This window comes from Chaetodon trifascialis, chromosome 7 (genome assembly GCF_039877785.1).
Source record: "Chaetodon trifascialis isolate fChaTrf1 chromosome 7, fChaTrf1.hap1, whole genome shotgun sequence".
Classification (NCBI taxonomy): domain Eukaryota; kingdom Metazoa; phylum Chordata; class Actinopteri; order Chaetodontiformes; family Chaetodontidae; genus Chaetodon; species Chaetodon trifascialis.
Window position 1 is genome coordinate 7,094,287 of NC_092062.1, and position 14,294 is coordinate 7,108,580.

Below are 14,294 nucleotides of genomic sequence, written 5' to 3' on the forward strand. Positions count from 1 at the left end.
AAAAAAAAAAAAAAAAAAAAGGATAAAACCCACACAAGCAGCTTGCGAAAACCCTGGTCATTTTGAAATGAGAGGCATAGTATTTCCAGATTTTTATAGGATTCAATCCCATGTTGTTCCGCGTGGAACGTTCCACAGTTGTTCTTCAGGTTTACAGCATAAGAATTGGAAATTGGGCCGTACAGTAGGGCACAGCTCACCTTTACAAAAGAAAACAACAAGGGAAAAGGGGGAGCATGGGTGGCATTTCCTGCACAAGAGCTTCTCCTGTAAACAGACTATTAGAGCTACACACAAACACACTGTAAATCAGCGTGTGTGGGTGTGTAGACTTCTGCCCTCACTGTTCTTCTTGCTTCCTCCACATTTGTGTAACAGCAGCTAGTTGGTCCGACTTCAGTTTCACCTTGTTTTACCTCTCCTTGAGCAGTTTGAAATTGGATGCATGTACAATGCAGCCTCTCGTTTCCAGGCCTGTCAACCCTCACGTTTTTCCCAGGGTTCTCCTGTATTTTACACTTCTCTCCAGCCTATCTGATATGGCCAACAAAATGGACACAGGGAGCAGGTCATGGTGGATGAATGGGTCAAGCACAGGACTTTCACCCCAGAGACAGGGTCTGTGTCCTGTGTGAGACTTCTTAATTGTTATATTGTTGACATGTATTTTTAGGCTTAGTTCACTTATTATTTTCAGTTTGTTTTCTGTTGCAGTTTGGTTTTGTTTTGGCAGCGAGACTACTTGGTCAAGTTCAGGAAAAGATAATAGTTTGGCTTAAAATAGACATTCAGGAGTTGTTGCGTGCTTCAGCAGCATGAACTGACAATGGATGCCAAGAATCATGGAGTAACATGAAGAAGGAAAAAACTGGACAGGCAAGTTTTAAAACAGAAGTGTGAGGTTTTTTTTTAAATTTTTTAAACATAAATTAAATGACAAATGACATTTATTACCAAATTCACTCAAAGGCATGATGAATTAATACGGTTTGATGGTTTTTTTTGGGAGTTTGGGGACTTTCTCACATCGAAAGAGTAGGTGGTTACTGTTTACTATATTCGTAAAGTTTGACATAGCATACTTCACAAACAGCTGCTGCTTATCTTGGCAGCTAGAACAAAATACTTAAGACTGTGTCTCTGCTTACTTGTTATGTGTTGTAATGCATTATGCAATATTGCATTATGTGTATTGCACATTGGGGCTGCAGCTGCTGACTAATGTCACTGCCAGTTACAGCTGTGCAAATACAACCCTGATTCCATAACTTTTAGACACTGTGTAGCACATAAATAACACAGAATGAGATGATTTGCTAATCCTTTTTGACATATACTATGTATATATGATATTAAAAAAACAGCCCAAAGAAAGAGTAGATTTAATGTTTTACTTCATCAACTTCATTGGTTTTAGTCAATATACATTTATTCAGAATTTGATGGCATCAACACATTTCAAACAAGTTGTGACAGGAGCAACAAAAGACTGGAAACTTATGGAATGCTCCAAAAACACCTGTTTGGAACATTCCACAGGTAAACAGGCTATCTGATAATGTTATAGTATGATGAGTAATGTTGAGATCTGGTTGGAGGTGTTGCTAACTGTATCAATATCAATGAAATTATTAATAAGAATTCATATAAGAATTCACCACCCTGAGATCAGGACTAATAACCAAACTGTGGACACAGCCTCACAAAAAGGCTCTTCAGAGGTCAATGTATAAAATATTATTTTACATTTATCAGATGAACAGAGAAGGGTTGAAGCAGCTTTTACCACAACACATAAGCAAATAAAATCACACACAACTGCTGTCTAAATGTACAGTAGCATTTATGTAACTTCAGCAATACTGATCAACAATCAATAATCCTTCAATCAATAGACATCTGTTGTCCAACTGCAACTAGGAGCTATAATACATTAATACATATAATTCCTTGTGCAGGGTGCTTGCCAGATACACAAACAGCTGATTTCCCAGGATCCAGAAGTGTTCAGTGAACACAAACAGTCTGTTACTCGTCCAGCGTGGCAAAGGACTGTTGCCAAGACTACTTAAAGTACAAATGTTTGATTAGGAACAATGCATCTCCTATAGCAACTTGACTTTGCAGTGGAAAGCAGAGGTAGAGCAGGGGCGTTGATTTGAATTCAAACCAAATCTTGCTCTCAGGAGAGGTTTGCAAGGCCCAACAGGGTTTTACCGTGATTTCTTTTGATTGTTCTTCATCAGGCTTTAGTTTTTACATGCAAGCCTCTCTTTGTTCATCCACATAGTGAGGCTCCAACATTGAGTATGAAAGGAGCATCGTGGAAAGGCTCAGTCATTCACAAGCAAGGATGGAGAGAGGTTCACTCTTTGTGAACACGTGATTGTATCAGAATATTACTACATGAGCTCAGGAACACGTCAAGAAACACCTTTTTACACATTGATATAATGACATTATGTTATTTTTCTGCTGCACCCCGTCAAATTGTCGTGATTTGTTCAAGCATTATAAATGTGGTTACATATCTTCAGACCGAATATCTCCTGAACATACACACCAAGTTTCCTTCACATCCTGATGAAGCAGGGCCAAATGGAGGAACTTTGAGTGTGCAGTTATTGAAATGATGAAACAAGTGTGTGATTGGTCAGGACAGCCCCTGCTGCCCCCTCACAGAGCCTGTGACAACATTATCCGTTCTAATTCAGTCTCGATGACTGATCTATTAGCATTTCTAATTCAGCAACGACTTATATAAGAAATTCATAATTTCTCATTAGAATCTAGCTGTCATCGCTAATGTTAAATGTGTGTGCTGTGGTCGGTGGCACTGCCTCTTATTATTTAGAGTTTTGGTTTCTCCAATCATCTGAATCACTGATTCTACAGGTACAGTGCCTATAGAGTTGAGTTAATCAAGCCAGCTCCTGTGATTCATTTCCAAGGTAGCTACAGGCAGTCCTAGGAAATTTGAATTTATAATACCTCACATGTGCCCACGTATCATTGCTTCAAGGTTAAATTAGCTTCTCTACCTGAAGACCGCAGTGATTCAGCCCTGTCACTTCCATTACATCTTGACAACATAAACCCTCTGCCCACTTTCCATTAAAAGGTGGTGCTGTTCCCATGGACAAAAGAATAGAAAGTAATGACTAAGACGCTGGATGTCTGGCTGTCTGCAGGGCTCATCAATTGAAGTGAATCAGATGACAAGAGTGTTGAAAAGTTGATGGGTCTGCCGTAATGAGGGAGTGAGCGTGAATGTGAGTGAGGTTATTTAGCTAATGTGTTGTTAATCAGCTGCAGTTTGTTAAGGGCTCAGAAATGTTTTCCACTTCCACTGTGCACTAAAAAACTTTAATGTAGCTCTAACCCCAATTTGATTGTAGCTTTTGAAATGTAGAAGCAGTAACTTGGTGTCTTACGAGTGCAGTTTTAGATAGAGCTCAGGGCCATCTCAATTTCTCTGTCTCAGACACAAAAAGCGTTTGTACATACGCACATACACTCAGTATTTATCTATCTCCATGTGTGTCTACTCCCTCTCTGCATTTGGCTGTTTCACTCTCTTGGTTCAAAGCCACCCACCTCTGCAGAGAAAAGCAGGCTTAAGAGAAAAGTTCTCAGGTAGCGCTGACTTCTGCAACTAACTGCAGTGAAAATGATGAGCGAGCTCAGAGTCTTCGAGTAAACGCTGCAGCTTAGTGTGATCACAGCATCAGCTTTCAGCGCAGTCAGAGGGCAGATGGCAGGTGGATCTCATGAGGCTAAATCCATCCATTTCCTGCTTTGTATCTGGATAGGATTCATGATGGTAGCAGGCTAAGCAAAGTAAACCAGACATCCTTCTACCAAGATCCTGACCCCAAAGGCAACTTGATACTCACCAGCTTCAGTTTTGTTATTGATGCAGCCCTGCTTTAGTTTAGCTTGAGAGAAGGCAGAACCAAGCTCCACACCTTTATTTTTATGCTAATTTTACTGCAGTGTAAGCGTTGTCAGTCAGTCTGTCCACCACTTTGGGTCAGGGTGAAACATGTCGACAGCTATTGATTGCCATGACATCGTTTTGTGCAGGCATGCATGGCCCCCAGAGCCTACTAAATTTGATGACCGTTTTTTATTTTCATTTTAATTTTTTTTAATCTGCAGTGCAATGCAAATCTTACTATACGCTGTTTAATGCGTTTTGTTAAAGCTCTTCGACCACACTGTTCTCCGAATCAGTGGAAAAGACAAAACATAGGAGCTCTCCCTCCTGCCATCCTGTTTTCTTGTGGGTATATTTGGAATGCATCTGCGTACACAGATTGTAGTGTGTACTGTGTATGCAGCCTTTATTGTTGTTTATCAGAGAAATGCCATTTAATTATTTTGTGATTTAACATCAGCTTACCCATTTTTAGACTTTTCCCTCTCTGTAAGGGACATTGTCCTCCACATCAGTTTCATTGCGGCCAGTACTTGCAGACGCTTCGCTCAGAGAACCTGGTCTTTCCCCCCGCAGTGGTCTCCATGTTTTCTATTCACACTCGCCTCCATTTGCCGCAGTGACTGGGAGCTGTGGCTCACTGCAGCTAGCTAATGGTCTCTCCTGCAGAGAGTGTGTAAATGCTGGTGATGCTCATAATTAGCCTTGCTGTGGGAGTAATTGAATGGGAAGGATCGCCGCCAGCCTGCCTCATCTTCTTCAGATAATGACAAAATCTGAACACGGCGAGAAAGAAAGATAAAACTGTCTCATCCACTCATCAATAGTTGATATCTAACCCACCTTTTGTCCGACACACACCACTATCAGCAGACGAGAGGGGCACAGAGGGAAGTTCATTGTCTCGATTAGTTAAAAAGGAGGGTAGAAGAGAGCATTCATACTGGTAATTTAGTGAGCTTGAACAGAATGGGATGAATGAGATGAATAGATCACTGCTCAGGCAGATAAAGTCACCGTGGGAGACATATTCATCTTTGATGTGAGGGTGAGGTGAGACGCTGTGCATGCGTACGTGTGTGCATGCTTATTAATGCAGGATGACTTAAACGGTGCTCCGCTGGCTCTGTCAGTCCAAAAAAGCCCCAACAAGTGGACAGCTTCCCTCACTCTGTCCCTCTCTGTGTTGTCTAATGTGGTTAAGGTGTAGAAGGAAGGTAATAACTTTGATGTGATGATACTTCCCTTCTCACTCTCATTCATAAGTGCTCAGGTAATAGTCCACAGCTGTGGCTTAGTAGCTGTGTGCTTTTTTTCCCCTCTCTCTGTCCTCATTTAACTGTGGCTCAGACCGTTTCCAGCTCCACGGGAGGCCATGTTGTGCTCTTGTCTGGAAGGTCCCTGCTGAAGGGAATGAAAGAACAGTCTTTTTTCTCTCCGTGTGGCATTCAGGTTATAGAAAGGATGCTGCTGAGACCTCTGAGGCTTGGTGGAGTCTGTCTGAAATGTAAAAATACATATGTGAGTTGCAGACAAAGAGAGGGATAGCTGGCAGAGAAGAAAAACCCTTTCCAGGTAGTGTTCATTGTTAAATTTGTGAGCGAAATAAACCAAATTCATCACAGAAGGTTGAAGGAGAGATGGAGACAGTCAGTCAGCCAGGGAGGATACACCAGCCTGCAGGGTGTTTGAAGGAACAAAAAAAAAAAAAAAGAAAGACACATCCCATTAAAACGAAGGTTGTGGTCTGTGGATACATGGGGAGGAAGGATCATACGTGATTAACACTGGTTTACCTCTGGTGCAGGAGACTCAAATGTGCTATCAGAAGGCCGGCTGTGTGAAAGGATAACACTGCTGTACTCTCTGCCTTTGTCAACAAATCCCATGAAAAACCAAATGTGGTAGTGTGTCTCCTAACACTCCCTGACTTCTCTACCCTGTCTTACTACCTGATGCATAGATATTTAAAATATTAAAAGAAAAGAGTCACAAACATGTAGTCATTTTTTAAAGGCTCAGTGATTTCCATTAGCTTGTCACTGTAGTTTTTAGCAAAGCTATTTTCAGCATGGGTCAAGGTTTTTTTTCTTTTATATACTCGAGAGCTACTCGTCCACTGTGATTGTACAAATGGCCTTACGGTGCTCATCATCTATTTTTCAGGCTTGCACGAAGCAAGTACAAGATCCAAAAAAACAGCTGCAGAATGACAGCACAGGATGAAGCCACATCAGGTGGCACATCCTCAGCATCCTCAGCGACCCTGTCAGTACTGTAGAAAGATGGGTCAGGATTGCTGCTCCTTCGTCTGGCTGCCATTCATCATCAGAGTCACTGCTGCCATCGTCACTGAAGTCACATGACATCTACCCCACTATGCTATAGAGCGACATATCTATTATATAGTTAGCCTCCACTGCAGTGGCTTTGACTAAGAAACACACATGAAAAATGTCTTTTTTAGTAGACGCCCAATACAGTGACACACGCTCTGCACAGTGGTGTGTATGGTGGCGCTCTAGTGTGTGTGCGCGACTGAGTCAAAATAAACTATAGTGTGTGTGTGTGTGTGTGTGTGTGTGTGTTCTCGTGGTAATGAAAGAACGTGTCACCCAGTGCAGCGGTGTGGCTCACTGGTGTGTTTTGAATAGTTTTTGGCCAGCAGTGGAGCTCTGTGGCACAGGGGAAGGAGAAAGTTCCTCTGTCTCGCTCCGGCTTCAACTGTGTTCATATTGAAATATTGAGATTGCGAAAAGCTCCAGATCGTTTCACTTCTTATTGGTAGCTTGTAATTTTGGGATTTAGACAGTTAAGATTATTCCACTGTGTTGCTCTGGATTAGACCAACAGCTAAATCTCCAACATGTAATATTGGCTAAATGTCGTGAACAGTCACAGCAGTTTGAAGGATTTCCATTAATAACAGCTCCAAACTGAAATGAAGACGATATGAACGGAGGCTGCTGCCTGTCCCTCAGCTCCACCGTGACCCAGGAGCTCTACCCTGCTCCTGCGTAATAGGAGGCATAACCAGCACCTATTTAAAGCTCCTGCTCCACTGTAATCACAATCAGCCCTCCTCTGTTCACATGTCAGCTCCCATTTCCCTCAAATCCGCCTCCTTATTAGAGACAGAGAGAGTGGGCTGTGATTTCACTGTTTACTGCCAAACAGCCTGCAATGCAACAGAGAGCAAAGGAGACACAACACTGATAAATAGTCTGTGAGGGATTGTGTATCTGCGTATGTTTGTCTCCACCCCTCCCTACGTGAACCACCGAAATGTGATCACAGAATGGTGAAACAGTGCAACATGTCGACGTATTGGAATGAAGTCTCCTCTGAATGGGTGTGAGCACCGAGAGTGCGTATTGACTCACTGAGGTCTCTGTGACACATCAGAGTAAATGTTACTTCTATCAGTCAATTACATATCACTGAGGAATGTTACATAAGATCCTGTCTGTGGCAAACTCCCATGTGCTGCCTGCCCGGGTTATTTTATTCACTCGTGGGGTGTGTTGGATTTGCAGAAAATGGGCTTTTCTGTTCAAGGCACACAATGTTGGCAAACGAACACTTGTTGCGCTTCTTAACTAACTGAATGAATGTCCAGTTCAGCAAGCAGAAAAGAAGCAGCAGCAACTGCTCAGGCTGAAAAGAGAAGCACTGCAGAAGATTTCCTAAGCATTAGTGCTTAAGAAAGAAGAGCAGAAACACAGAAATATTGATGTTGCACGTGTGTGCATGTGTGTGTGTGTGCGCGTGTATACAAATCATAAGTTCCTTTCTTCATTTCCTTGCAGCTATAGGACTAAACCTGTGTTTATGGAATTAATGCTCTAACTTTGGTAGATGGTAGTGTGCTCATTGAGGACTCACATTGCTGAGTAAGTAGCTGATTGAGAAAATAGACTTTCTGAGTCTGAGATCCAACGTTCAAAATTCAAACATGACTGGTAGACAGGATCAAGCATGTGCAGTAGCAAAGTCACATTTGTAGTTAGGTACAGTCTGGCGGCCGTGGACATCCACAGAGTTGTGACATTCCATGAGGCAATAGAGCAAACAGTTTAGAGACCAAGGATTCATCACTGTATCATCTCCCTTGTGCTCCTTTCTAGGCAATCTATAAGATGGTGTCCTCTGTGATGAAGATGCCTGAGGACGAGTCGACGCCTGAGAAGAGGACAGAGAAGATCTTCAGGCAGATGGACACCAACAGAGACGGTGAGGCCCACCTCATCTGCTGCTGTCTTCTAGCTGGGGAAGTTTCACATAGGTTTTCTGTCTGTTTTAACAGCAGACTGTTGAATGAAGACCTGCTGTAGCTGTGTGTGTGTACCTGCTCTTAAGTCAGTACTCTGAAAATACAAAGATTCTGCCTTCAGTTCACATCGATTGTGCTGGTGAGGAAAAAAAAAAACAGCAGGTCTTTGAAGATATTAATGATTGTAACTTGTAACCTGACTTTACATACAAACACTTCAAAAGATCTGATAGATTTACTGTATTTAGTGGTTGATTTCAGTGAAAAGGAACAAAACAGGCATCTCAGCTGCAAATGTATTGAGCAGCTTGTCACTGCCACCTGGTTAGCTTGCCAGCAGCTGTTGTCATTACAAACTGGCCTTGTTCTCCACTACAGAGGCACTTGCAGAGTGCTCCAGCCTGAAGCTGCAATTCATTGACAGCAGAATTCACATGTGATTGCAGTCACACATAATTGTACTGTGGATACTCAGAGAGCACAGTCATACAGCAGGGGACACAGAAACGAGATGAAACGGAGCAGAGGGACGGACAGTGAGGAACTAGAGAGAAGTGTGGGTAGATGGAGGAGAAGATGTAGCAAAAAAGGGCGGAGGAGGAGAGAAGACTGACTGGGAGAAAAGTGACAGCAGAACAAGAAGAGAGAGGGAGTGTGCAGACCTGGACATGGAAATGTGTTGTCTCTCTTTTGCTGCTCCTAAGAAGAGTCATAAGTAGTGTCCACGTCGTAGAGAGGCAACAGAGTCTGTTTATGGCAAGGGTGGACAGGTGGAGCTGTCTCAACGCTGCCGCCTGTTGGTGAGAAGTGGAAAATCACGAGGCTGCATTGATTCAGGCTGTGAATGCTCTCAAACCTGAACAATTCCAAAGAATCACAAGAGACTGGCCTTGAAATGTGTTTTGTTATCTCACTAAAATTCTTGCAAAGCCCTTTAGTTGAACTCCATCACAATTCCCAGCTACCCCCACGCCACCCCAGCCACCCCACGAGTGGCTGTAAATGGTCAGCAGGTAGAATGGTAATTAAGGCCTTCAACCTTTGGTTCACCATTGATTTGCTCTAACGTGGACAGGTGACAGGTCCTCGTCACAGCATGAGGTAGCCAATAAAGCAGTCACATTTTGACAGCAGAATGAGTAAACAAGTAAACAAGAGACCCAACAGGAACACATTTAGACCATAATTCTGTCAGTGTCAGTAATTACTGACATTTGCTTTTTTCAGAGCAAGACGTGTCTCCCAGTAGTGTTGTAGCGCAGTGCTGCTCCGTCAGTTCGACCTGTTCCTAAAGCTGTGTGCTGTGGAACACGGCTGTTCCAAACCGGTGTTTTTGGAGCATTCCACAACTTCCCCCGTCTATTGTTGCTCCTGTCCCAACTTGTTAGAAACATGCTGCTGCATCAAATTCAGATTAAACATGTATTTACAAAAATCAATGAAGCTGATGAGTTAAAACATTGAATATATTGTCTTTGTACTGTTTTCAGTTGAGTATGTGTCAGAAAGGATTAAACTCCACAAGTTCTGTTTTACTCAGCCTCCCAACTTTTTTTGGAATGGGGATTGTCATGTTGTGCTGGTGTTGTATGTGTTTTAGGTAAGCTGTCTCTGGAGGAGTTCATCAAAGGAGCGAAGAGCGACCCCTCCATCGTCCGCCTGCTGCAGTGTGACCCGAGCAGCGCTGGACAGTTCTAAACCTGAGGCATCAACACGACCTGTAAGCCTCACATTCAGCACCTCCACCTGCAGCACCCCTCACTCTGAAACTTTACTTCACTAAACAGCAAAGTGTAGCAAGTTCAGCGAGGTGGAGTTACTGAAGGTGCACTGGTGGTGCTTCAGTTTCAGAAAGAGCCTGAGGTTCAGCCTCGGGAACAGAGGTGTTTCTCCTACGAACAGTCGTGCCTCCCGGCCAGTGAAGGCTGCTGGAGGGAAGCTGTTCAGAGGCTGCGTGCACCGTGCAGCATGTGGGATGGGTCATCACAGTGTCACTGTCTTTATGACTATTTGCAGTTCGTGGACTGGCATGAGAGACGTTGTAGGAGGTGGCCTGTTATTTTGGAGCAGTTGTTGAAGGTGTTGCTGCTCTGCAGAAGCGCTGTGCCTTTAAAGCCCCCATGTGTAGGATTGTCCGATGCTGAAGTTCTGTCTTTGTGGGCACCCTTAGTAAAAAAACTTTACTCAAGATTTAACTCAGCCTCTCCGTGGATGTTTACAACTCTTACTGTCTTGTGAAGTCAACAAGTTAGTTACGTTTTGTGACGCTAGTTGCAGTAACACTTGATGAACTTGGTCTGTGACTTGAAGTCGGCCAGCAGTGAGAAAAGGAGGAGGGTGTTGTCAGTAGTTAATTGAAAATTAAGATGGATTATGACAGCAGAGGAGCAGTCAGCCAACAGCAGCCTGGCACATGTCTCTGCTCTCTGAATGTTTGTGTGCGGCGTTCTGAAGAAGGAGTTTGATCTCATCATCACCTCTTCCTGCGGTGTAGGCATATTTTGGAGCATCTGTTACAGTGGCTGATCTTAATAAAGGTGTGTTTGAACTGTTTAACCTCTTGTTTTATGAGGAAGGAGAGGAAACCCTGTTCCATGTAGCTGCACAGTTGTTTTTATTCTTGGTTAATGTGAGGCTCTTGTGGTGTCAGCATCAGAATCATTAGGAAAATGACGGAGGAGTTCAGGTGTGCATTTGTTTAAGGCATTAGACATAAATTTAGTGTAATTAATATTCAGAGTTTTTACTTTTTGTATTTTCTGTCCTGGATGTAGCTTAATGTCTGTGTGTTCCTTCATAAAGTAGCACAGTAGTTGGGATTTAATTCACTGATATTGTCCACACCTGGCAGGGATGAGAGAGATTTGAGAAATCAGTAAATTGGAACACGCTTATCAATACATGTCGATATTTTGACTGAAAACTTAATGTATTCAAATATGCTACACTGTGTAGCGTACAAAACTAAAAAGCAGTGGTGAGGTCTGTTTTAAATGATGTTCTGTCACACTTGCTCTGTTCTCTTTCATACTGCATCATATTTGAAATGGTGATGCTTAAAAGTGACCAACATGTTAACACCCATCCACACAACAGTGCTAATCTGTTTCCCTTCATCTGTCTCTCACAGTGCTTCTTTGGGTGACTCTAAACGCCCTTAACTCTCCACTAAGGAGCAGACTGATGATGAAGAATGACAAGCTGATGACGATGAAGAAGACAGGCCTTCAAAATGCACTGAGGACTTCTAAGATGGGCACAGGAGCCACATTCTCCACTTTACCCCCCCCCCCCCCCCCCCAATCCCCCAAGTTGTTTATCTAAACCCTCCAAACCCAAACAAAGACTGAACCTGAAGACTTTTCCAAACCTTCATCAGGTTATCAAGCCCCACTGATAGCAGTTGACCAGGATCCCTCTGTTCTCCTATAAGCATGTCAGAGTATGAAGAAGGTCCGCAGTAGGATGTATATGTACAGTATAAACTGGAGTCTCTGTATCAGTGTCTTTCCTTGGCTCTCTGTGCCCTTCGAGGCTCCAGCCGGGTGACAAAGAAACTCTGTCACTCTAATGTGTATCATAGACAGAGTGTGTGCATGAGACGAGGAGAGAGAGAGACGTGATGGTGTTGAATAACAGGACATACTGTAGGTGAGATTATTTAATCTGCAGAGAGGACTTGTGAAGTTTGTCCTTCACTCACGACGAGTACTGCTTTTAGTTTCCTCTTTTCTACTGTGAGAATGTGTACGTGTGTTTGTGTATTTTGCAAACTTGATAGACTTTGTTTCATATTTTGTGCTGGGACAAAATTACATCAAGATGTAATATTATGCTACTATGCATATATGCGCCCTAATGAGTAGTTTGAATTTGTGAAGTCGTAATGAAGGATGAATCACATCCCTTTATCCATCATCTGTTCCAGTGGTTTTTCATATCAGTCAGTTTGAGTGAGTTACTGCGCTCTAGCTTAAGGAAAATAGAAAAGTAGTCTTCTATAAAGTATTTGAGTACAGTGTAGATATATTCAAGTTTACCTTAATCAAATCCAGATAGTCCACATTGCTCAGTTCATAACTAATGTTGTGAAATAATGAAAAAAAAAGTTTGTTTATTTAAGGTGTTGCGGGATGTCAAGCATGCAAACCAGTTCCTTTTTTGACTTTTCCTATCTGAAGAACAAAGACACACTTCTTCACTTTCACTTTTAGATGTTTTAAATGCCGCATGTTGAATCAGTCGTTGAACAGTTGGGTACAGGGGTGCATAGACTAAATAACACGTATGCATGTGACTGCGCATGTGTGTGTTTTTACGTATGTTTATGGATATCAGTGGCTAAACAGCCAGTCGCCCATCAGGCTCTGTGCTCGCTTCTGTATGTTGGTATTGTCATTGTTAGTGCTACCAGTAGTCAGTGTTATTGACAGCGTATGGACTGCCAAAGCTGACACATCTAATGGTTCATATGAATAACTTGATGGAGGGAGACCACCGTGTACTAGAATCAATACACATAAAGAAACACTGTTCAATGCTGGGTAGTCTGAGCTGAGAGCTTTTTTTCTGTTTCAATAATGAAATCACCATTCGGTTGTATCTGTAACAGGAACAAACATTCAGAGAGGACTGAAACCTTTAGCACCAGTCTCAAGTCTGAGCACACTTTCAGTCAAAAAGCATGTACACAGATGATAGTATTGCACAAACTGAAAGACATATTACTGGTCACACGCCGGCCTAAGTGCTGGCATCCCACTTAATCCAAACGGAAGGATCTCATTGCCGCTTTTTGGATTCATCCTCTTGAAGAAAAGGCACAGAAGCTATTCCTGAGGTCCCCCCACCCCCTCCCCCTCGTATGTAACTGAGCCCTCCCCAGTGCAGAACCGTTTTAGTTATTGGATTTTTTTTCCAATTAGAAAAGCTTTGAATGTTTTACTAAATAACTGCTGTTTTGTTTTTGGGTTTGTTTTTTTTTTTGTGAAGAAAAAGATGCAGACAAACCGAGAATCACAACTACTGCAGTGATACTGTCACGATGTGTTGCTTTTATTGTATTTTTATGATTTTTTTTTTTCCTTTTTTAAAAAAAAGTTTAGTCAGGTTTAACATTTCTGTTAAAACACAAAATAGCATCTTGTGGTCAAGTGCCAAATAAAAACAAAAACAGTATTGTATAAATTTATACTGTACAATTGTTATCTGTTGAACAAAATGTTTGTAATTGTTGCATTTTGTAGGTTTTGTATGGTATCCTGTATTTAGTGACTGCAGTTTGCAACACAGGATTCTGTTTTTTGGTCAACTTTAAAAGGCAAGAATTAAATTTACAATTTATTGTGTGCAAGCATTAATGTGGTGTCTGGTTAATTGTTGAATATTCTGGTTTTAGTGATATTGTGGCCACTAAAGTTCAGCCTGTGTTTGCTTTTTTTAGACACATTGAATCGGTGTGTATGTTGGCCCATAAATGACAAGAAATATCAGAAATGTTAAAGATGTCATAATGTGTCACAGATGAACAGAGATAGAACCCAAATGCAGACCACACAGCAGAGCTGGTGCAATTCAATACATTTGTTTAAATAAAATGGCAACTAACGATGACTTACGGAAGGGGAGGCAGGCAAGGGTCCAGACTGAAGTAAAAAGTCCACAGGAAAAGGGAGCAGGGTTCAAAAGTCCAAAAACAAACAAAAAAAAAAAAAAACGTGAGGGAGGAGGGGCCAAGTGGTCACGTAGCTAAAGAATAGACTGGACAGGGAACCTCAGGCAGGCAGCCTGATGACTGGGCAGGGGTGGAGCAGGGAACCTCAGGCGGACGGCCTGGGGGCTGTAGAGATGAGCGGAGAGGTCTGTCAAGAGGCTGGTTGTGAAGGTGGATTGGCTCGGAAGGTCTGGCAGGAGGCCGACAACGAAAAGCAGAACCTCTCTGGAGGACGGCAGTGAAGGTGGAGTCCCTCTGGAGGCCAGTGGCACAGGCGGAGATCCTCTGGAAGATGGGCCAGAGGCCTGTGAAGGCCGAACCCCTCTGGACGCCGGCGTTGAAGGCAAATCCCTTCTGGAGTTTGAGCT

At 42.7% G+C, this 14,294-nt stretch overlaps 1 protein-coding gene across 5 annotated transcripts in view; it reads left to right on the forward strand.

Annotated features, from left to right (window-relative positions):
- The window catches only part of ncalda (neurocalcin delta a), a 65,412-nt gene extending 51,839 nt beyond the window's left edge, over positions 1 to 13,573 (forward strand). For all 5 annotated transcript variants that reach the window (XM_070965906.1, XM_070965907.1, XM_070965905.1 and 2 more), the window contains 3 exons: positions 8,068 to 8,173; positions 9,814 to 9,933; positions 11,344 to 13,573. In XM_070965906.1, the coding sequence (XP_070822007.1) occupies positions 8,068 to 8,173; positions 9,814 to 9,911 (204 nt within the window). In that variant the 3' untranslated portion in view covers positions 9,912 to 9,933; positions 11,344 to 13,573. The remainder of the gene's footprint in view (positions 1 to 8,067; positions 8,174 to 9,813; positions 9,934 to 11,343) is intronic.
- The last annotated feature ends 721 nt before the right edge of the window (positions 13,574 to 14,294 follow it).